Here is a 23,926-nt window from a genome sequence, read left to right on the forward strand (position 1 = left end):
TGGCCCGGGCCCTGTTGCGTGCCCCCCCAAACATTCCTCCATGCCCCCTAGGAGGGTGCACCCCACTGTTTGGAGACCATTGTCAAAGCTTAAGCATGAGCTTAAGGCCAGAAGGGACCACCAGATCATCTAGTCTGACTTCCTGTGCATCACAGGCCACCAGCACCAGCAGCACTAAACCAAACAACCAGTTCGGTCTCTCTGTGCCTCAGTTCCCCATCTGTGCAGTGGGGATAATAGCACTGCCCTATCTCCTGGGGTGCTGTGAGGATAAATACGTTAAAGCTTCTGAGATGCTCAGATACTATGGTGGTGGCGGCCATAAGGACCTTAGAGAGATACAGTCATTGAACTGGGGGCCCCGAGTCTGTTCTCACACCAGTTTTGTACTGGCATAACTCCAGGGGTTTCAACAGTGTTCCTCCTGATTTACACCGGGGTAAATGAGAGGAGAATCAGGCCTGTGGGCTGTATGCCTGGGATCTAGCTGTTCAAGTGGTCCTTTAGATAGCTCTATGGTACTAGGGCACCCACCTGCACTAACTGCACTGTGTGAACCAAGTTCATGAACCAAGTTCCATGGGCTTTGGATCAGGCCTTCAGCCTGCTGCTGGCCTTTTATTCTTTGTAGAATCCAATGGGTTGCATGTGATGATCAGCACAGAATGCCTCCTTTGATGTTGATTATTTCTCTGTGTACGTTCGTTTCTTTTAAGCAGCACTTTGTATTCTGCTAGGGTGGCAGCCATCTGTCTCTGTGACATGCTCAGAATGGAAACAGGGAGGATGCTAATTCCAAACATCACTAGGTAAACAAAATACTTTCCTCTTCAACTGACAGTCATAATCCCCACTGAACTGCTCAGATTAATGCAATCTTTCAGCTAAAATTCCTGGAGTTCTTAGGCAGATAGGTCAGTAGGTAAGTCCCTGTGCTGTGTATCAGGGAGGCCTCCTGAATCAAAGACGCATTCTCTGAAGGATTCACAGACAAGTTCAGAGAGATGTCGATATTTGGGAGAATAGTTGGTGAAGGACAGTGTTTCCTAATCTTTTCAGGCAGCTGGCCCCTTATTAGAAGCAAGAATGTTTGTGATCCCTTTACATTTATTGTAAGAGTAAAGTGTCTTGATTCTAACAATGATAAACCTATAGAATTGATTTGTGTGTGTGTGTGTTTCGAGAGGTTGACAGAGAGTACTTGACCTTGAAGGGTCTGGGTTTGTGGGGAGGGACATTTTCTTTGCTTTAGACCATAGTAAAATTTTGAACACCTTGCCACTCCACCCCCACCTCCATTGTCTTTCATGACCTCCCTGGCTGATACCACTGTTCTAGGGCAACAAATGATGAACTGAATAAAGGGGCTTATGGTTGAGAAGTTGGCAGAACTTTCACGGCCTGTCCCTATCCAAAATCATCTGTAATCTGCTATTGAGACGTTGACTCCTGCCTCCACTCTGCCAGTGGTGCCAGCCTTCATGGTCCATGGGTTAACTTTTTCAGTAAGTACCTACACACCTTCTTTCAGGCCAGCTGCTATGCATGAGAGGAGCTCCCTGTAAACATCTGCAAGGCCACCTCACTGTCCTCCTTCAAACCCTTCTTCTCCCATGCAGCCTACAAAACACTTGACAACTAATGGTCAGGCTGCTGGTGTGGTGAGACCACTGCCTATCATGCTGACCAGTATTGTCTCATTATTACCTTGTGCTCCCTGTTTGTTAAGCCACCTGCTGTATCTGGTCTTATACTTTCATTGTAAGCTCCTCAGGGCAGGGCCTGTATTTTTGTTCTGTGTTTGTACAGCACCTAGCACAATGGGAACCCGGTCCATGACTAGGGTTCCTAGGTGTGATTGCAAAAATAATAGACTTGACCCTCAGGAGAAGAGGATGAAGGGCCTGATCCTACCCCCGTTAAAGCGAATGAACATGCCTTCACATTGTGGTTCTAGTTTAGAACTAGAAGCGAAGGATCTGACACAGCAAAGCATGTAAGCCTATGCAGAAGTATTGTGAGGGGGGCTGTTCTCAAGTAGTATGGGTAATTTGAGAAGATGTTTGCAGTGTTCTTGTAGCCCTGTTGCTCCCAGGATGAGAGGGGGACAAGTTGGGCGAGGTAATATCTTTTATTGGACCAACTTCTGTTGGTGAAAGAGACAAGCTTTCGAGCTCCACAGACCTGAAGAACAACTCTGTGGAGCTCGAAAACGTGTCTCTTTCACCAGCTGAAGTTGGTTTTATAAGAGAGATTACCTCACCCATCTTGTCTCTCTAATTCGAGAAGGGTCAGATAAGCATAAAAGCTCCTTTAGTGCTTATTCAAATTCCACATCTAACCCTTTAGAGATTCTCCTCTTTAAGGAACACACTTGATGTAACCTGTTAGAAGGAACAGATTTCAGGGACACCTTTGGCATAGCTTTCTCTATGTGCTAGAGTGGATGGGACAAAAGCAGCAGGGCGTAGTGCTGTACCTATTGAACTGGGAAAACTATCTTCTCCACTAGTTTTTGGTACTAGGTAAAGACATTTTTTGCCTGGCACAGTTTCGTCAGAAATCAATAAATATTCGATTCCCATGGCTGGTTGGCTGCAATGCTTGTTGCCTAGGGAGTGGAAGCTGAAGAGAAATCTAACTTGCCGGATCATTCGACTTTGGTCTAACTGTTCTTTGTGAAGTCACCAGTGCCAAACCTCCTGGGGGAAAATCTTGAGAAAAAGGAGCATTCTTGGGAAAATACAGCACCAGAAAGATTCTGTTGCATTTGCAGTCGGTGAATGTCCTTTTGGAGGGGCTGCTCAAGGGAGACATATTGAGAAAACGCAATTCTAGAAAAGCGAAGAAAGAGGAAAAATACAGCGCAATCATTTCAAGAGGTCAGGATGGGTAAGAGATGGAAAGTCCCACAGCACTCAGCAATACCTCTGTACAGCTAACGGGCAACATGTAAAGGAAGTTGCAGCCGCTGCATCACCTCCTTTCACCCTGCAGTACGCGATGCCAATTCAACTTTTAGCTCAACCTGCTCTGTGGTTTGGATTGTCGGGTACCCAGTGACACTGCTGGAGGATGGAGAGCTAGAGGGCTCACTGCTTGGGTGATTTGACACTGTGATTCTGTGTTTTTCAGGCTCCTGTTTCAATGTATTTATATTAGATGATGCCCCATTGTTCCAAAACCCTTGTGATACCCCCTTTCCTCTCTATATGTTCTGCTGTGGCCCCTTTTTGATTCCCCCGCCCATATGCTACAATATGTAATGAATAATATTGCCGTCTCTCTAGTCTTATATCAGGTTTCATGCATATATGGCCAGATGTGCAGCTATTTGGATATTTCCATTAAGGTCAATGTGCTGAGCTTTGGGACAAATTTTGCATTTAACTAAAATCCTCAGGGCTAGATCCTCAGCTGGTGTTAAGTGGTCTAGCTGTGTTAATTTTCCCAGAGCTACATCGACTGATACTAGTTGAGGATCAGGCCCACAGCTTCTGACACAAAGCAAAATGTTGCCCTATATTATTAAAAGAGCACAGTATCCTTAAACTACTGTTCCATGTCTATAAACCCTTTTCCAATACAAAAAAAATAAATAAATAAAAAGGTCAGAGGGAAAGAATCTCATAAATACAATCACAAAAACAGAGGTCAATAGCTGGGCCAGTCTGAATGCATGAAGACAGTGAAATTAAAGCTTAAAAGATTAAGATGAATGCAGACTAACTGTATGGAAGAACAAAATATACAAAATTAGATTGCAAAATCCCAATCTCTTCAATAAGCAGTATTCTCCCTGGTTATTAAATTCCTGTTCACAGGTTCCTTTTCTTACTCTTCTTTATTTATAACACCTATTTCATGGGGGAAAGTTTTCAAATGTCCAGATATATCAAAGCACTATCTACTTTACAACTTTTCAGAAGCATTCCTCAGTTAAACATATGTTAATAATAGCTCACACAATGGAAAGCCCTCAGCATTCATTTTATTTATTCAGACAAAAGATTGCCACTGAGGCGGAAATGTGGCCGACGCAACGCACTTGATTTTGGTACTTGACAGCATCTGTCTCTTAAACACAATAATGAAAATGTACCATTAGGTTCTGAGGCGTTTTAGTGAGAGACAGACTAACAAGATTAATGCAATGAACTGGGCTACCTCTGAATGGGGCGTTTGAAAGATTCTGGGTAAGTAGGCACTGCTTATCCACCCTAACAAATTAGGTAGTTCAACACAGTTATCTGAGAGAGCCCTGAAGGAATAGGTATGACATCCAACAGCTGGAAGCTGAAGCTAGACAAATTTAGACTAGAAATAAGATTCAAATTTTTAACATTGAGGTTAATTAAACATTGGGAAAACTTACCTAAGGATGTGGTGGATTCTCAATCAGATGGAATGTTAAAAAATCAAAACTGGATGTTTTTCTAGGAGATACGCTCTCGTTTAAATAGGAATTAAGCCTGTGTTATATAGGAGGTCACACTAGATGATTACAATGGTCCCTTCTGGCCTGAGAGTCTATGAATCTATGAAATACCCACAATTAGAAAAACAATGTCAACGCTGAACAATCAGATAACAACTGTAAAATCTCCAGCACATGACTGCAACTGCGAGCCTCTAATGCCATTCAGAACAGTCTCCTGTCTCATTAGGGAGAAGGGTACAGTGGTGTAACAAGAACCCAGCTGCTAGGTGCCTAGTTAACAAATGCAAGTTGTATGAGATATATAAGAATTCTTCTACATATGACAACACCGTGAGCTGTCTGTAGCTCATGCTGTTACAGTGGCTTTCTCTATTTTGGGTGAATACTGAGGAACATCAGTAGACAGGCACTGAAGACCACAGCAAAGTTGCAGGTCAGGATGAGGCATCCAGATGAAATGCTCCCATTGAAGTGAATGGGTATAACTCCCACTGGCTTTAATGTTACTCTGAAACTGGCTTTAATGGCAGCAGAGGTAGACCAATACTGTGTGCTTGCAAAAATTCCACACCATTCCAGCCAAGGATGAGGAGAGGGTGAGACGAAGGAGGTAAGAAGGAGGCACAGGTCCACAGACGAGTGTACAGTGGAGGACAGTGGGACTGAAAATAAGGTGTGGGTGGAATTATGGGTTGGGGCATCATCTTCACATCTCTACAAATGTGACTGACAATCAAGGAATGATCCTAATTAAATCCACCACCAGCTCAAAGGGAAGTCTCCCACTCTCACATTTCTGCCCTGGTGTATAACAAGCATCATCAAGAAATGTTGCCTGATTTGTGTCTTAAGGGTGGAATTGATATCCTGCTTTCACCGCACACAGTGTTCTCAGATTTCTCCCACTCCTCCTCAATTTCCCTCGCTCCCAAGTGTACAAATAAATCAGACAGCGGCTAAATAAACAGTGTTAATGCTACATGACTTTGAGATCTCTACAGCTGAAGCGGAATAGACACGAGCTCCTTGAGCTACAGAGACAACAAGGGAAACAGCTTCTCTGACACCCATCCTGCAGCCTAGCCAGCACATTTGTGGAGCCATGGCACCATGAATCGAACCAGTGGAGGTCCCTTGGAAAATGTATCTAGAGCCCCGAGTGGTATAGCGCTGTCTGGGCAAACTCAGTCTCTCTCTGTGTTAGTGACAAACTACTTCAGTGATATTGTAGAGGTTCCAGGGAAGAGGTAACACAAAGCTTTCTGGGTGCACAATCCTCTTTCAGTCCATGGGATTGTGTCTGGTAACTCAAGGGAGTGAGTTTCTCTCTTGCCTCAACATACAGAGGGATTTTGGATGTGTCTGTTTTTCGCTGCCCAAAGAGGCCTCATCTTCAGTGCGGGGCACTCAGCATTTGCTGAAATCCAGGCCCTTTCGGGTGTGTCAGGTTGGGCGCTCAGAAACTAGTCACTTGTGCAAAACTTGGCCCTCGGGTAACAGGTAAAAGGCCTGGGGAAATGTCACTGCTCATCTCGGTGAGAACAATATATACACAAACCACCCCCAAGCAGGGGGCAATCAGAATTTTCTTAAGGAACGGGCACGGGGGAAGGGCTGATTGGGGGGTTCTGCCCTGGGGCTGAGCATATGACTGGGGGGAAAAGAGCAAGTTTGAGACTCCCTGGGTTGTCAGATCCACCTGAAATTCTCATTTAGAAACTGATTTTCCAACGTCTCTGAGGCAGTGGCCAGGCCCGCTCTGTGCTGCGGCCATGAGGGGCTCAGTGACGCACAGATAGACGCTCCCCGCACCGAATAGGAATCCGGGGGCTTCCCCTTCTAGGGACCATCATCTCCTCAAACACCCCCCTTGTCCCCGAGCTCCCGCTGGATCCTGTAGTGCTCAAGCAGCTCCACGTTGCAGACACGGCCGCCCTAGAAGCCATGGAGGAAGGTCAGCAGCCTGGCCTCACTCAGCAGCTCCATGCTAGGCTGGGTCCACAACGGGCAGGGCCCAGAGCACATGATCCTACAGACAGTCGCTGTGCCATGGAACCACCCAGACTGAGGAGGGACCAGAAGCCGCTGGGGGGGAGTGTGTGGGGGACCCCGATGGGGTGAAGCTCTGGAACGGGGGGTTCAAGCCCCAGACAGAGCTACGCAGACCTCTTTCAGCCTCTGCCCTGAACCCTGATTGTGTTGTAGGGCAGCCTTCCCTCCCCTCCTTTGTCCCCAGCGATGGGCACTGAGCCCTGTGATCGCCCAGGGGTCAGTTTGGTCTTGGGGAGCAGGAAGCGTGGCTCCAGTTCTTGTATTATTATACTCCCTGGGCCGCTCCGTCTCCCAGTGATCAATTCCATCACTGCCCCTACATACAATATTCTCACTGTTCTTAAGTTATAAGGGTCATATCACTCACTGGAAGAGAAAACTGACTCACTTTGAGACAACCATATCTTACCTTTCAGAACACACCCTAACTTGACTAGCTCTGATGTACTCTGATCCACTTCTGCCCCGAAGTCTAAAAGAAACCAGCCAATTTCAGGGTCAGACGGGGAGAGATGACACTTCCTTTGTACACCTATAAATATCAGTACACAAGCTGCATTTTCAAATTGTAGGTATTGTTTTAAAAAGGGGTAAGGGGAGGAGGCAGGGCCTAATATTAATAGAAATGTCTTTATGATTTTTAAAGTGTTCAGTGAAAGCAGTTTTGTTCATATTTATTTCTCCTCCTTTCAGTGTTTGCAACTCAAAAATTGCAGCTCTGCTGGAAAATGAGAGCCACAAAGTGAATCTTCTTAGTTGCTGACCTTGTTCAAGGTGCTCTGATTTCTAGTCCACCTAGTTCTTTCTGGTGGGCTGTGACGAAGTGGGACTGTTCTTAATGTTTCCTCTGAATACTGTGTGAGTGCCTCAGTTTCCCCTATGCATTTCTTAACTCTCCAGGGTGCATAAATGGCCAACAATCTGTCTCCTAGCAACAAATGGCCAGGGCCCTTCCCCCCTTGCAAGGGGATAGCTAAAGATGAACAAAGAGATCAGGTGACCTCCTGGCCCGGGAAAGAGACAAAGGGCAGAAAGGAGGGGCTGGAGGGGGTTTCAGTTGGGAGCTGGTTGGGGATGAGGAGTGAGTGCAGATGGGGTTGTCTGGCTCACTGGGCCCCAGAATGGACCCAGCTGAGGGATCCCGTTCTCTGTACCTACAAGCTCTGTTTTAGACCATGTTCCTGTCATCTAATAAACCTGTTTTACTGGCTGGCTGAGAGTCACGTCTGACTGCGAAGTGGGGGTGCGTGCAGGACCCTTTGGCTTTCCCAGGACCCCGCCTGGGCGGACTCGCTGTGGGAAGCGCACGGAGGGGCATATGCTGAATGCTCCAAGGTCAGACCCAGGAGGTGAAGCCGTGTGAGCTTCTTGCCCTGAAGACAGTCTGCTCCATGGGAGTGGAGGCTCCCCAAAGTCTTGACTGGCTATGTGGGGAGCAGTTCCAGAGCATCGCCCGGGGACTCCATGACATGGGCCAAAAATGAACAAAGAGCACAACGCAATATTGAACATGGTTTTCATCTACAGTGGTGACTGAGTTTTAGTTTAAGAATGTTTTTTAAAAGGACCCGTGACATTAACGCTCAGTTATCTAGTAGAGCCATGATGAGATAATAAAACAAGGAAGAACTGGGTAGGCTAGAGATTCTATCCTTGCCTGTTAAGCCCTAATTCTGTAAGCGATAGAAACCAACGTGAGAGTGCCAGATTGTGTCTGGATGGAGTCACTTGCGGGACTGGGGTCTTAGCTACCCAGCTAAGAACTACCTTAGAAAATCCACATTCAATACATAAATAAAGAAAGCAAAAGGAAGTCTGTATAATTATTGCACTGGCTTAGGGTGTCAGGTGCGCAATCCCGAATGCTATTTTACACTAATAATTATATTTGAATATTCTACTATCCTATTCAAATTCCAAAAGCTCCCTCCTAGGTGAAGCATTTCTTCCTACTACCTTCTTGTTGCCTTTGTACCATGGAACCCTACCGCAGTCTTCTCCCATTATGGGAAGTCAGGCCTGGCTTTTGGAGTGTGCTATGGGGAGAACACAACCAGCCTGTTTCCCCTACAGTAAAGTGCAGCCTCCGGGCATAATAGGGACCATGCCTAAGCTACTTCAATACAAATAATAACTAAATATAAAAGGCAGTGTTGCCTAGACCACAGCCTGAGACTCCAGAAACCTGGGTCCTTGTCCCATCTCTGCTACCGGCCCGCTGGGTAATCCTGAGTAAATCATTTCATGGCTCCGTGCCTCAGTTTCCCTATCTGTAAAACAGGGGTAATGATACTGACCTCCTTTATAAAGTGCTTTGAGATCTACTAATGAAATAATGATAATTCCTAGGTCTTCTGTTGTATTAGGTAAGGTGCTCAACTAATGGGCTGGCAACGATCCATTTCCCCCCAAGGATAAAAAACTGGTTGCATTTTTTTTTTTTCAAAATACTTTGTTGACATTAAAATAAAATAAAAAAATCCCCAAGAAAACCAACAAATTTCTAAATGTTTTTACCACTTTTTTGAGCAGCTTTAATCACAAGATCCTATAAACACATCTGGACAAACTCTTTCTAGATGGCTTTCATTCCAGCTCTGAAAAGACAGACAAATTTGATACTGACTTGCTAATTCTGGACTTCTTTTCCACATTTATTGCAGTTATAAAAATAGAGAGACAAGGTGAATGAGGTGATCTTTTCTTGGACCAGCTTCTGTTGGTGAGAGAGACAAGCTTTCGAGCTTACACAGAGCTCTTCTTCGGGGCTGGGAATGTACTCAGACTGTCATAGTTATAAAAACAGTCCTCTGAAAATAAACTCATTTCTCTGGGGTGAAATCAAAATAAGACCTCTTGCTGTGTGGCCAGACTCCATCCTCAGAAGTGCCCTACGCAGCAGTGCGAACTGCATTCCTGGAGCCAAGGCAGGAGTCTGGTGCACATTGTTCATGATTTGTTCTGCAGTGGCATTACACAATCATGTTAACTAAGCAATGGTCCCTGACCAAGCCCATCGACGGGGGTGGGGGTGGGGGGGGCAAAGGGGGCAATTGCCCAGGGGCCCGGGCGATTTCAAAGGGCTATCCCCAGAGAGAATACAACAGAACAGTCCCTGAACTCAGAAGACATCAGGGGCTGCATTTATGCCTGACCTGTATAGGGAAGAGTGCTCCTTGAATCCTTCCCCAACTTGTCCATCTCAAAGAGCCAGCCCGAATCTGGCCCATAGTATGGTATCTCTCACTCTCTAAGCATGTTCTGTTCATTGGTAAACCTAGACTGCAAGCTTACTTAGATCATATATTGCTTGGGGTGGAGTTTGTGATTCATTTCTGTGTTTGTACAGCTCCAAGCACAAGAGGGTTCTGGTCTACTGCAATAGAAATAACACATAATAATATAGGCTCCTACCTATGTTTTAGTTAAGATAAAATAACACACCCATTGCTGGAAAACAGTGCAGAAAAATAACTCCCAGAGCACTTCTATGCCCACTGTGCAGCATGATGACCTAGGAACCACCCTTACAGGGAACAGATATGTGATCATTTCAAAACTGTTGCCACATCAGTGCTGTAATTATCCAGGTTAGGTCATGGCACCCCAGAGCCCAGATGGGCCATTAGCTTAAGAACCATCTTCCCTGAGATGTGAGGAGAGCATCTTGCTCTGTGGCTGGATTAGCAGCCCTGTATGTTTTATGTAAGGATTCTCATTTAATTTACAATACAGCTGTTTGTTGAATTGCTTATGTGGGTCCTAAATAACATCCCGTATCCCTCACAACAAACAAAACCCAACATATCAGAGAATCCCTTAATCAAAGAGTTATGCTTGGAAATGTCTCTCCAGTTTCTTTCCATTTAGCAACGTTACAAACTGCTCCCCCAAGGACTGCTGCATAGTTAAAAACCAGTTCTGATTTAATCTAGGGCACTGAAGTGGCTGGGTCTCATGGATCTGCCACGTGCTACTGCATAAAGATTCAGTAGGGGTTGCAATACCCAGTCACACAGCAACATTATGAAGTCAATGGCACGATGCCAATTTACGCTAGCCAAAGATTTGATCCATTTATATCGGTCATTAGTTTTTGGTTGCTTCAATTTCTCCACTGTCCTCTAAGTTCCTTCAAGGCCCCCATATCACTCCCTCTAAGATGAAGCTGACCAAATCCCCGAAGAAGGAAAAGATGAACCACTTTGCTTCCTGAATTCAACTTCATCAAGAATTATTAGCTTGTTATACAGGGCAGCAGCACAGACTTACTGTAGCTAGGTATGCAAAGCATTTTATTGAGTGAAGATCAGCATATTTCCCCCCCTCCCCACACACACATGTGCTGACCGCTCCTCAGCCGCATCTGAGGATCTGGGCCATGCTTCTCTGGCCCAAAGAGCGTACAATGTAAATTAGATGCTACATGGGATGATGTAGGGAAAAGTTATCAGGCAAGGGAGAGGGAGGCTGACGCACAACAACATATTCCTCATGGAAAGCTGGCTCCTCAAAGCGATGTGCCTGGTACTGAGGTAGCACTCAAGTAGTTACAATAATGAGCTGGAATAATGGTTGGTTCTAAATGCACATAGTCTCACTAGGAAAAAGAGTAAAGAGGAAAAGGTGCTAGAAACCGGGAATAGTGCAATAAACCAAAATGCTAAAACTAAAGCAATTTTCCTAATTCGCAGACCCACAGGGTCTATCAACCCCCTGAGGCAATTGTAGAATAATGAGGTAGACAGCATGACCAGAGAGGATAGTTAAACCCTATGTCCATACTGGCGATTCCTAACAGCCACAGTTGGAAAGGAAGGTTGAGTAGGGACGGTTAGTTGGTTAATTCCTGAATTTGAAGCTCACCTGAACATTGTGGGACTGAAACTGGCATAGAAAAGCTGCCTTGTAAAGTTCCGTTTCCCTCACTGAACATAAGCCATGCGAAGAGGCATCTGAGATTTGTGTGCTACAATGTCAAAACCAAAAGTCTACTCTCCTTTTCTTCCGATACACATCGTCTGCTTTAGAAGATCTCTGAGAATATACAGCGAAAATGGCAACCATTTCATTATTGGACAAATCTGGGAAAACTCTTAATTTTGGCCATGTTTACCACACAATACTGTGTTCTTCAGCAGAAACGGAATCAGTATCCTTGGTCAAATTTACAAAGCCTTGCAAAAAGCTAGTGGGGTTTTTTCAAAAGCATTCAGTGTTGGATTAACTCTGCTCCCATTTAGGGGATGGTCAAACTCTCCCTAACTTCAATGGAAGCAGAGTTACGCCAAAACTGAGCACTTTTCAAAAACCCATCCACTGACATTCTACTCCTAAGTTCTCATGAAAAGACGGTTACTCACCGTTGTAACTGTTGTTCTTCGAGATGTGTTGCTCATATCCATTCCATTAGGTGTGCGCGCGCCGCGTGCACGATCGTCGGAAGATTTTTACCCTAGCAACACCGGCGGGTCGGCTGTGGAGCCCCCTAGAGTGGCGCCTTCATGGCGCTGAATATATACCCCAGCCGACCCGGCGCCCCCTCAGTTCCTTCTTGCCGGCTACTCCGACAGTGGGGACGGGGGGCGGGTTTGGAATGGATATGAGCAACACATCTCGAAGAACAACAGTTACAACGGTGAGTAACCGTCTTTTCTTCTTCGAGTGCTTGCTCATATCCATTCCATTAGGTGACTCCCAAGCCCAACTTAGGTGGTGGGGTCGGAGTGAGACATTGCTGTGTGCAAAACCGCTGATCCGAAAGCAGCATCGTCTCTGGACTGCTGCACTAGTGCATAGTGAGCTGTAAATGTGTGGACTGATGACCAAACCGCTGCTCTACAAATGTCCTGAATCGGAACTTGTGCCAGGAAAGCCGTCGAGGAAGCCTGGGCCCTCGTGGAGTGAGCGGTGAGGTGCGGTGCTGAGACACCTGCCAGGTCATAGCAAGTCCGGATGCAAGACGTAATCCAGGAGGATAGGCGTTGTGAGGAGACCGGTGAGCCTTTCATTCGGTCGGCCACTGCAACGAAGAGTTGCGTCGTCTTTCTAAAGTGCTTTGTGCGGTCAATATAGAAGGCCAGGGCCCTTCGTACGTCCAGGGAATGCAAACGTTGATCCTGGCGAGTGGCATGTGGTTTGGGATGAAAGACCGGGAGAAAGATGTCCTGGTTGATATGAAAAGGAGAAACCACCTTAGGGAGAAAGGCAGGATGTGGACGAAGCTGCACTTTATCCTTATGGAAAACTGTATAAGGGGGCTCGGATGTAAGCGCCCTGAGTTCAGAAACGCGCCTTGCTGAGGTGATGGCTACAAGGAAGGCTGTCTTCCAGGATAGGTACAAAAGAGAACAGGTGGCCAGTGCCTCGAATGGAGGACCTGTGAGCTTGGAGAGAACCAGGTTGAGGTCCCACGTCTGAACGGGCTGACGTTGTTGTGGGTACATCCGGTCTAAGCCCTTGAGGAATCTAACGACCATCGGGTTAGAGAATACCGAGGACGCGAGTTCCCCTGGGTGAAAGGCCGATATAGCGGCCAGGTGAACTCTAATTGAAGATATCGCCAACCCCTGCTGTTTTAGGGAGAGGAGATATTCCAAAATGAGAGGAATGGGTGCCTGCAACGGGGACATGGCTCGTTGTTCGCACCAACAGGAGAACCGCTTCCACTTGGCCAGGTACGTGGTGCGTGTTGAGGGCTTCCTACTGCTCAGCAGAATCTGTTGGACAGAGTGCGAGCATTGCTGCTCTGCCTGGGTGAACCATGGAGCAGCCACGCCGTGAGGTGGAGTGATTGGAGGTCGGGGTGACGCAACCGGCCATGGTCCTGAGAGATGAGATCCGGATCCAACGGAAGCGGGATCGGTGTCTGAACCGAGAGCTCCAACAGTGTGGTGTACCAATGTTGTCTTGGCCATGCAGGAGCGATCAGAATTACCTGTGCCTGGTCTCTGCGCAGTTTGAGCAGTACCTTGTGGACCAGAGGAAACGGAGGGAAGGCATAAAACAGGTGGTCTTTCCAGGGAAGCAGAAAGGCGTCCGAGAGGGAGCCCGGAGCTCGACCTTGTAGGGAGCAGAACACGTGGCACTTCCTGTTGTCTCGAGATGCAAACAGGTCTATCTGGGGAAACCCCCACCTCTGGAAGATGGAATGTATAATGTCCGGACGGATAGACCACTCGTGCGTTTGGAAGGACCTGCTGAGTCGGTCCGCTAGAGTGTTCTGGACTCCAGGGAGGAACGATGCCGTGAGATGGATTGAGTGGGCGATGCAGAAGTCCCACAGGCGAATGGCCTCTTGGCATAGAATTGACGAACGTGCTCCTCCTTGCTTGTTGATGTAGAACATGGCCGTGGTGTTGTCGATGAGAACTAACACACAGCGGCCACGTAGGAGATTGAGGAATGCCTGGCACGCCAGGCGTACCGCCATCAGTTCCCGAACATTGATGTGTAGGGCTAACTGGGATGCAGTCCACAGGCCCTGGGTATGGTGTTCGTTGAGATGGGCGCCCCACCCCAGAGATGACGCGTCTGTGACCAGGTGCAGGGAGGGTTGTGGGGCGTGAAATGGCATCCCCTCGCAGACTACAGTGTGATCTAGCCACCAGGTGAGGGAGGCCAGGACCGAGTCCGGGACCGTGACCACCATGTTCAGGCTGTCCCGATGTGGACGGTATATTGATGACACCCAGGTTTGAAGCGGGCGAAGTCGAAGTCTGGCATGCCTGGTTACGTACGTGCAGGAAGCCATGTGACCCAGCAGGGTAAGGCACGACCTCACCGTGGTAGTTGGGAAGGCCTTGAGCCCTTGAATGAGGTTCGTGATGGTGCCAAATCGGTTGTCTGGCAGGATGGCTTGTGCACGTCTGGAGTCTAGAACTGCGCCGATGAATTCTATTCTCTGGGTAGGTTCTAGAGTGGATTTGTCCTTGTTGAGTAGGATGCCCAACTTGTTGAATGTGTGCACTATTCTGTGGACGTGAGCGTGAACTTGCTCCTTGGTGCGACCGCGCACCAGCCAGTCGTCTAGGTACGGGAACACCTGTATCCCTTGCCGACGAAGGTACGCTGCCACGACAGCCATACATTTCGTGAACACTCTTGGGGCCGAGGATAGGCCGAAGGGAAGGACTGTAAATTGGTAGTGCACCGTGTTTACCACGAATCGCAGGAAGCGTCTGTGAGGTGGGTAAATTGAGATGTGAAAGTATGCGTCTTTCATGTCGAGGGCGGCGAACCAGTCTCCAGGATCGAGGGAAGGGATAATGGCCCCCAAAGAGACCATGCGGAACTTCAACTTTACTACGAATTTGTTGAGTCCGCGCAAGTCCAAGATGGGCCGCAGACCTCCTTTGGACTTGGGGATCAGGAAGTAACGGGAATAAAATCCCCTGCCCCTTAAGTCTATCGGAACCTCCTCTATGGCCCCCATGGCCAGGAGCGTAGAAACCTCCTGTATAAGAAGTTGCTCGTGAGAAGGGTCCCTGAAGAGGGACGGGGAAAGGGGGTGGGAGGGGGGGATAGAAGAAAACTGGATAGCGTATCCCCTCTCCACCGTGCGGAGGACCCAACGGTCCGAAGTTATAAGGGACCAAGCACGGTGGAAGTGGGAGAGGCGATCCCGAAAGGAGGGAGCTGGATCCTGGGGGATGACTGGGGCGCCGTCCTCGACCGCACCTTCAAAAGTTCTGTCTAGGACCTGAAGGTGGTCTTGGTGGCCCTTGGTTCTGACCGGGTTGAGGGCCAGCCCATCTTCTCCTACCACCTCGCCCTCGCCTTCTGGCAGGGTCCTGTCTCTGACGAGGTGGAGGGGGGTAAAAACGTTGAGGCTGCGGCCTAAATGGTCTGCGCTGGAGACCCGCAACATGCATCCCCAAGGAGCGCATGATTGTCCTGGAGTCTTTGAGGCTCTGCAATCGAGAGTCCGTCTTCTCCGAGAACAGCCCCTGTCCTTCAAAGGGCAAATCCTGTAGGGTCTGCTGTAATTCAGGGGGCAAACCCGAAACTTGGAGCCAGGAGGTCCTGCGCATAGCGATACCTGCGGCCAGGGTCCTTGCGGCCGAGTCCGCTATGTCCAGGGAGGCCTGTAAGGAGGTCCGAGCCACCTTCTTACCCTCCTCAACCATGGCTCCAAACTCTTCCCTGGACTCTTGGGGAATCAACTCCTTAAACTTCCCCATAGAGTTCCAGGAGTTGAAATTGTAGCGGCTCAGTAGCGCCTGTTGATTCGCCGCTCTAAGTTGTAGCCCTCCGGCTGAGTAAACCTTACGGCCAAACAGATCAAGCCGCTTAGCCTCTTTTGATTTTGGCGCTGCAGCCTGCTGGCCGTGGCGCTCTCGTGCATTCACTGATTCCACCACCAGTGAACACGGTTGGGGGTGTGTGTACAAGTACCCATAGTCCTTAGATGGGACAAAGTATTTCCTTTCCACCCCTCTCGCTGTAGGTGGAATGGAGGCAGGAGTCTGCCATATCGTATCCGCGTTCGTTTGGATCGTGCGGATCAAGGGTAACGCCACCCTCGATGGGGCATCCGATCCAAGGATATTCACGATCGGGTCGTGCACCTCCACTATCTCCTCCGTCTGCAGGTCCATATTACGGGCCATCCTGCGCAGGAGATCCTGGTGAGCCCGAAGATCTATCGGAGGGGGACCCGTGCATGAAGTGCCCGCCACTGCCTCATCCGGAGAGGAGGAGGAGGACGCCTCCGGTGGTAGTGGATCCAAGGGGGGGTCCCGGTCCCCCTGGTCTTGGGTCGGAGCGTCACCTGCACTTGGGTCCACGGTGTCGGGTGGTGTGGACACAGAAGCCTCCATGCCTCCAGGCGGAGGCCGAGAGATGGTGGATTCTGGGGCCCTTCTGACCGAGTGACCCGAGCGAGAGGTCGATGGTAATGAAGCCCCTTGCTCCTGGTGATACGCCCACGGGGTCCAAAACGACCAGTGAGATGGTCCATGAGAGTGGTCCTCTGCCCTCTCCTGCCAATGGCCCAAGTCTCGTTCCTCGGCCTGCCCCTGAGGGGGGTATGCCGATCTCGACAGGTCCTCCGAGGAGCGAGACGCCGATCTTGACGGCCATGGCGGTGCCGCGAAAGATGAAACGATCCCCCTGGTCTGCGGTGCCGCACGGTGCCGGTCCGGAGATGATCTATCTCTGTGCGGTGCCGGCGATCGGTGCCGGGACCGCGACCGGTGCCGATGACCTCGTCGGTGCCGGGAGTCAGATCTGGACCTCGACGAGGACCTAGAGTATGCCCGGTGCCGGGAGCGGCCTCTCGACGTCGAGCGTCGAGCGTGGCGGTGCCGAGAACTACGTCTCGACGTTGATCGGTGCCGACGATCATAGCGGTGCCGAGACGTAGACCGGTGCCGCGACGAAGATCTTGGCCGCGAGTACGACCGGTGCCGAGACGATATTCGGTGCCGGGACTGCGAGCGGCGTGGGGACCTGCTTCGGGACCTGGATAGGCGCCGAGGTTCCAGCCCTTGTGATGGAGGGCGCATCAAGGCAGGTTTCCCTCTTGACTGTACCAGGCGAGTCAACGGTACAGTCGGTGCCGGTGGTTGAGGCGGTGCCGGCTCCGTGAGAGCTATCAAGTCTCTCGCCGCCGCGAAGGTCTCTGGAGTCGACGGGAGACACTGTATCACCGCCGGCCTCGGTGGAGACGCTATTTGTACCGGACTCGACGGCCTCGGCGCCGGAGTCGACGGTGCTGGAGGCGCCTGTTTCCGTTGCTCCACCGGCGGACGCGGCTCTACCCCCGGCACTGGGGGAGCCGGCGTCTTCGGCACGGACGTCCCCGTCTTATGGGCTTTTTTATGCCCTGGGGATAATGACCGGCGCCGCGGCACTTGCTGTGTTTGCGGTGCCGACGAGGTCCGGTGCCGGGGAGGCTTGTCTGACGCCACTCGCGTGGTCGTCATAGCCGGTGCCGCCGGGGCACTGTGCACCGAAGTGCTAGGCGTCGGAGTCTGGCCCGTGGAAGGAGTGTCCGGGCTAAGTGCCGCCTCCATTAGGAGTTGCCTGAGCCGAAAGTCCCGCTCCTTCTTGGTTCTTGGTTTGAAGGCCTTACAGATCTTGCATTTGTCTGTTTGGTGGGACTCTCCCAGGCACTTCAAACAGGAGTCGTGCGGGTCGCTCGTTGGCATAGGCTTAGCGCAGGAGGCGCACTGCTTGAAGCCGGGAGCGTTGGGCATGAGCCCGGGCCCGCGGCCGGGGGAGAAAGGGGGAGACGACCCCCTTAACCCCCTGAACTACAATAACAACTATAACAACTTTAAAACTATTTAACTATAAACACTAGAACTACAACTATAACTATAACTTTGAATGACTAAGTAAGCTAGGGAGAGTGGAGGACAGCTATGCCGCGCTCCACAGTTCCAACGACCGTCAGGGGCGGTAAGAAGGAACTGAGGGGGCGCCGGGTCGGCTGGGGTATATATTCAGCGCCATGAAGGCGCCACTCTAGGGGGCTCCACAGCCGACCCGCCGGTGTTGCTAGGGTAAAAATCTTCCGACGATCGTGCACGCGGCGCGCGCACACCTAATGGAATGGATATGAGCAAGCACTCGAAGAAGAACTGGAAATAATAGTTCGCTTTGCTACAGTCCCTTTCATCTGAGGATTTCAAAGCGCTTTGGAAGGTAATGGTCAGAATTGCTTCATGAACTAAATGTAAACAAGTAGCCTCAGGGCCACGCTGCAAGTGGCCCCTCATTTCAGTTTCCCTTTTGGGTCCCCGCTACCTCCATACTAACTTATCTTCCAATCCATCAACAGCGTTTATTAACTAACACTTAGCGCAAACAGTCCATAAGCAAAAGTCCCCAAACATAGTCTATATCCCCCGGGACTTGTACTCTTTAAAACCCAGCTTCAATCTCACCATCCCGGCATCTTTCGCCACCCCCCCGCCCTTCCTTCTGGGGCACAACCCCGCTCTTACCAGCAGGAGCTCACACAGCCTCTCCGCTGGGAGCCTGTCATGGTTCCTCTAGAGTCCAGCTCTCTGGCAAAGGGAAGTCAGCAGGGAACCCCCTCTGCTCTGACTCTCCGGCTTAGAGCCAGCAGGCATCTCCCTCTGCCGCTGCTCCTCCTGCCTTCAGCCCTCTGGCCCTGGCTCGGGGATGCCAGCCAGCAAATCCCTCTTACTGCTCCCCTGCTTTCAGACCTCCCCCAGGAACCCCCTTCTCTCTCTAGGAGCTGACATTGCCTGACTGACTCAGTCTGCTCTAACACTCTGTCTCACCAGGCCTCAGATAGCACCCCCAGGCACTGCCCCACCCTCTTAATTGGCTCAGCACCTGGATGGGGAAAGGAGAGCTGAGCCCAATTTCATTTAAGGGGCCAGCTACCCTGTTACAGTAAGTATGGTTACACCTGCTCTCTTACAGATGAAAAAACTTAAGCAAACAAAGGTTAAAGGTCTAACGTTTAAGGTGCTTATGTAACCAACACGTCGCTTGGGTGTGGTGCTCTGTCCCGTCTGGTGGCACCGAGACCACTTAGAGAGAGATTAATGAGTCTGCTACAGCTTTAGCAAAGGGCCACGTGGCTTTTATGCGGTAGAGGCTCATGCACTAAGCTTCAGAGGTCCCAAGTTTGATCTCGCCTGTCGACGACCGGGGTCTGGCGGTGTTACAAGTGGGGGCTCAGCCCGGATTTCAACTGGAAAGTCTCTGAAGTTTGGGATGCGCTTCCTCAGCTACGGGAAGTATGTAACCCACATACCGCTTGGGTTTGGTGCTCTGTCCCATCTAGTGCCACCGAGACCACTTAGAGATTAATGAGTCTGCTACAGCCTTCCCTAAGGGCCCTGTGGCTTTTAGCTCATGCATTTAGCTCCAGAGGTCCCAGGTTCAATCCTGCCCACCAATGACTGGGGTCTGTCGGTGTTACACTTTAACTTCCATTCAGGGCCGGCTCCAGGCACCAGCCGACCAAGCACGTGCTTCGGGCGGCACCTTGGGGCAGGGCGGCACTCCATTTTTATTTATTTATTTATTTGGATTCAGCGGCACGGCGCTCGGAGGGTGGGGCGGGGCTTCGGGTGGCGTGGTGCTCGGGGCGGCGGGGCTTCGGGCGGCGTGGTGTTTGGAGGGGGGGCGGGGCTTTGGGCGGCACAGTGCTCAGAGGGGGGCGGGGGCTTCGGGCAGTGCTCGGGGGGCGGGGCTTCGGGCGGCACTCGGAGGGCGGGGCTTCGGGTGGCGTGGTGCTCGGAGGGGGGGCGGGGGCTTCGGGCGGTGCGGCGCTGGGGGGGGCGGGGCTTCGGGTGGCTTGGTGCTGGGGGGGCGGGGATTTCAGCAGTGCTCGCGGGGAGGGGGGTATGGCAGGGCGGCGCTCTTCTTTTTTGCCTGGGGCGGCAAAAAAAGTTAGAGCCGGCCCTGCTTCCATTGAAATCAAGGGGAGTTAGGCCCCTAAACACCTTTAAAGGAACAAGTAGAGCTCCACACTCCTAGGTCTGTAGTCATTAGACCACACACAGAATAATTTAGTGCAGCCAAGTCCCTCCTGAACTTCTGAAATGTATCTGGTGTGGGAGGGTGGAGGAGAGTTGAGACAGAACTTTTTGGTTCTAAGATATGTCTTTTAAAAAAAATACCTAAGGGGCTTCCAAACTATTTTCAATTTTTTTCTGGACTTCCCAACTTCTTTTCATCTAGAATTCTGGTTTGTGGTTGTGTTTTCGGAGCAGGTTTCAGACTGCTGGACAACAATGCCAGGAAATAGAGGAAGAAGAAATATTTGGTTGTTCCTAGGTCATCGTGTTGCACAGTTAATCTCCATCTGTTTAAATGTTGTTCATGGCAACCTGACTGAGAAAAATTCCTGCTGATTAAAAGAGAACACCTCCAGGGAACATTGCTCAATGCCCTGGGAAAGCTTTGGTAATTAATAATTGGCCTGAATCATATGGGCTTTCACCATACGAGTTACAATGGTGCCACTTAAACACTGAGCACACATAGCGAGCTTTAAACTGCACGTTCCTTCAGGGAATCCATCTACAGCTTAGCCATGAAACTTTCCTAATTGTGAAAATATCCAGTTTCATCTTGAAAAAATGATAAAAGCTGAATTCCAAACTTTCTGGTGAAAACTCAAACTGCCTGCTCACTTTCTCGTACTGATCCAGGTATCCAATCCCCTTCTCCCTGTCTGGTCTTTCAGAGTTAATTGACCCATTGACTTGTATTGCCTGCACTATTGTTCTTCACTTCCCATTTATAGACAGGATCATACAGTGACATTTCAAAGACTACCTTAAAGAATATGAAAATATTTGGCATTTCTGCAAACTCCAATACTCAGATATTTAATTACACAGAGTCAATCACCTGACTAATTCAGACAGGAACTCAAATCTCACAATGTAATTACTTTAAGTTCGGATGGATAACTCAGGAAACCATAGGTAGTCTGACATGCAAAAAGCATTCAAGAAATAATACCAAAAGTTGATGGCACCCCTTTTCAATGATGCCCAGAGCTTGATATGGGTGCATTTAAATACATATTACACCCCAAAAGCTACATTAAAAGAACATTAAGGTTGCAAAGCCAAGCACCCAAAAGCTAGGAAATGTCAGAATTCAACTTGCCTGCGCAAACTTAAATGTGTAGCCTCTGTGAGTGTTCATTATAATACAGTTTTTAATTACATGATCACATACTATTTTTTCCTTGGCCCTGCAGCACTGACCTGGAGCCATAGGCGCCGATTATGTGGGTGCTCCGGGGCTGGAGCACCCATGGGGAAAAATTAGTGGGGGCTCTGCACCCACTGGCAGCCAAGCTCCCCCCCGCCCCAACTCACCCACTCCTCCCCTGAGTACGCCACATCCCTGCTCCTCCGCCTACCTCCCAGCACTTGCCGCTGCCAAACAGCTGTTTGGCGGTGTAGCAAGCTCTGGGAGAGAGGGGGGAGGAGTGGGAATGTTGCACGCTCAGGGGAGGAGGTGGGGCCAGGGCGGGGATTTGGGGAAGGAGTCAGAATAGGGGCAGGCAGGGGGCAGAGTTGGGGCGGGGACTTTGGGGAAGGGGTTGGAATGGGACAGGTCAGGGGCAGGAGGGGGAAGGTCAGGGTGGAGTCAGGGTGGGGCCGGGGGCAGAGGGGGGCTGATCACCCACTGGCATGAGCAGAAGTCAGCGCCTATGCCTGGAGCAATATACAATAAAAGCTTTTTTAACCGGGGGATGCCGGTACATTTAAAATGCCAGTTAACTCAGAGGGAGGAGTTTGGAGTGCAGGTCAGGGGCATGGGAGGGTCTGCAGGGCACAGGCTCTGGGAGGGAGTTTGGGTCTGGGAGGGGGCTTGGGGCAGGGGCTTGGGGTGTGGAAGAGGTCTCGGGGTGCTGGATGGGGGGGCGCTCACTTCCAGCGGCTCCCCATCCCTGCTGCTCCTGGCGGAGGAAATCACAGGGTTGACCTATGTAAAATATTTCCATCCCCCTTAATGACCTGAAACCTGTTTCATAAAGTCTGAATTGAATCTGTCTAGGTTTTTATAGTGCAGCCACCACCATCCTTCGTGGGACAAAACAGAAGAAAACTCTGTCAAGACTATATGGCCAGGTATAAAACAGCCTCGCTCCATGGACTTCGACAGAGACATGGCGATTTACATCAGCTGAGGATCTGGCCCGATGGTATTTTCCTTTCCACCCTTCGATTATAAGGTCTGATTGTATGAGAAAAACAAGGCATTCTTTTAAATCATTATTTATTTAACTGGAGTGAGGTGTTGCCAGGCCATTGTGTTCTTGTTGCTGTGGGAAGAGACGTTTCTTCCCCTCTGATCTGAAAGAGGTGAGATCTGGGCTCATTCATTTCTGGTGAGATTGCATTCCACAGGCAAGGTCTCACTGCTGATAAAGCCCTGTCCTCTCTGCCATAAACATTCCCAGTGTTTGCAGCTGTCGTCTAAGATGCCAATACAGCTGACGTGCAGTTGCTTATAGGATGTTGTTTGTAAGATATTTTCATATCATTTGTTGCATTCCTTCTATAACTTCAGATTTGTTTTAGCAACTAGGCTTTAGCGCCCAGGATGTGGTTATCAATATCTTTGTACGAAATGGTGAGAAACACAAAAGTTATCTGCAACCAAACCTCAAAGGCCTTACTGGCTACTAATTCGGTCATCTCTCGGCTGGTGACAGAAGCCTCAATTGGCCTGCACTAAATGAAGGGAAATTGGGGGAAGAATGTAAAGGAAGAGTGAAAACAGGGAAGAAGGGAAGGATGGCATATTTCTTTGGGTCACTGAGTTCAACTAGCACAAGCTCAAGCACTAAAGTATGTCTCGCTTGCACCCTATTTCTTTTTTTCTTTTTTCATGATGCTGGGGAATGGTCTTCAGACCTGCTGCTCCTTCCACTAAAGTCGAGACTCAAAACTTCCAGAAAATGTAGCTTTTCCTCCCTTCTCCCCCATTTATTTCTGAACCAGCTACTTCGGCAGCAGTATTTCACGCTGTTCCCTTCCACGCTGTTGCTGGTGTCCTCAAAGCTGTCTTCAGACCCCAATTAAATAAAGCTCCCTTGTATTTTGCACACCCAGAGCTCCCCCACGAACGGAAACCTCAGTCTGCATGAGCTGCTGCCTTGCACTGGTATTTTGCTGGGATATATGGAGAGCCAGTGGAACTGAGAACCTTGTAGACCTCGTTAGCTGCTCTTACCTGTCCTGCGAAAAGGCCACACACCCCGATTATACAGAGAATGTTGAATACGGCAGAGCCAACAATGGTTCCGACTCCTACGTCTCCTTTTGTGATAAAAACACCTGAAAAACAAGTTCAAGGCAAACGGAGTAAATCGAAAAGAACAGGGATCCTACTCCGAAAAACTGCACCCCTTTGCTGTATACGGTAGAACTTCAGAGTTCCGAACACCTCGGGAATGGAGGTTGTTCGTAACTCTGAAATGTTCATCACTCTGAACAAACGTTATGGTGATTCTTTCAAAAGTTTACAACAACTGAATAATGACTTAATACAGCTTTGAAACTTTACTATGCAGAAGAAAAATGCTGCTTTTAACCATCTTCATTTAAATGAAACAAGCACAGGAACAGTTTCCTTACCTTGTCAAATCTTTTTTTTAAACTTTCCCATTATTTTTGTAATACACCTCTACCCCGATATAACGCGAACCAATATAACATGAATTCGGATATAACGCAGTAAAGCAGCGCTCTGGAGGAGCAGGGCTGCGCACTCTGGTGGATCAAAGCAAGTTCGATATAACGCGGTTTAACTTATAACGCAGTAAGATTTTTTGGCTCCCGAGGACAGCGTTATATCGGGGTAGAGGTGTAGTTTACATTTCACACAGTACTGTACTGTCTTTGCGGGGTTTTTTTTGGTCTCTGTTGCTGCCTGATTGCGTATTTCCAGTTCCAAATGAGGCGTGCGGTTGAT

General features: G+C 49.4%; 1 protein-coding gene across 2 annotated transcripts in view; it reads right to left on the bottom strand.

Annotated features, from left to right (window-relative positions):
• SLC24A3 (solute carrier family 24 member 3) overlaps positions 1 to 23,926 on the bottom strand; it is a 346,242-nt gene that overhangs the window by 61,783 nt on the left and 260,533 nt on the right. For both annotated transcript variants that reach the window (XM_054024007.1, XM_054024006.1), the window contains exon 6: positions 23,186 to 23,289. In XM_054024007.1, coding sequence (XP_053879982.1) covers positions 23,186 to 23,289 — 104 coding nt within the window. The remainder of the gene's footprint in view (positions 1 to 23,185; positions 23,290 to 23,926) is intronic.

This window comes from Malaclemys terrapin, chromosome 3 (genome assembly GCF_027887155.1).
Source record: "Malaclemys terrapin pileata isolate rMalTer1 chromosome 3, rMalTer1.hap1, whole genome shotgun sequence".
Classification (NCBI taxonomy): domain Eukaryota; kingdom Metazoa; phylum Chordata; order Testudines; family Emydidae; genus Malaclemys; species Malaclemys terrapin.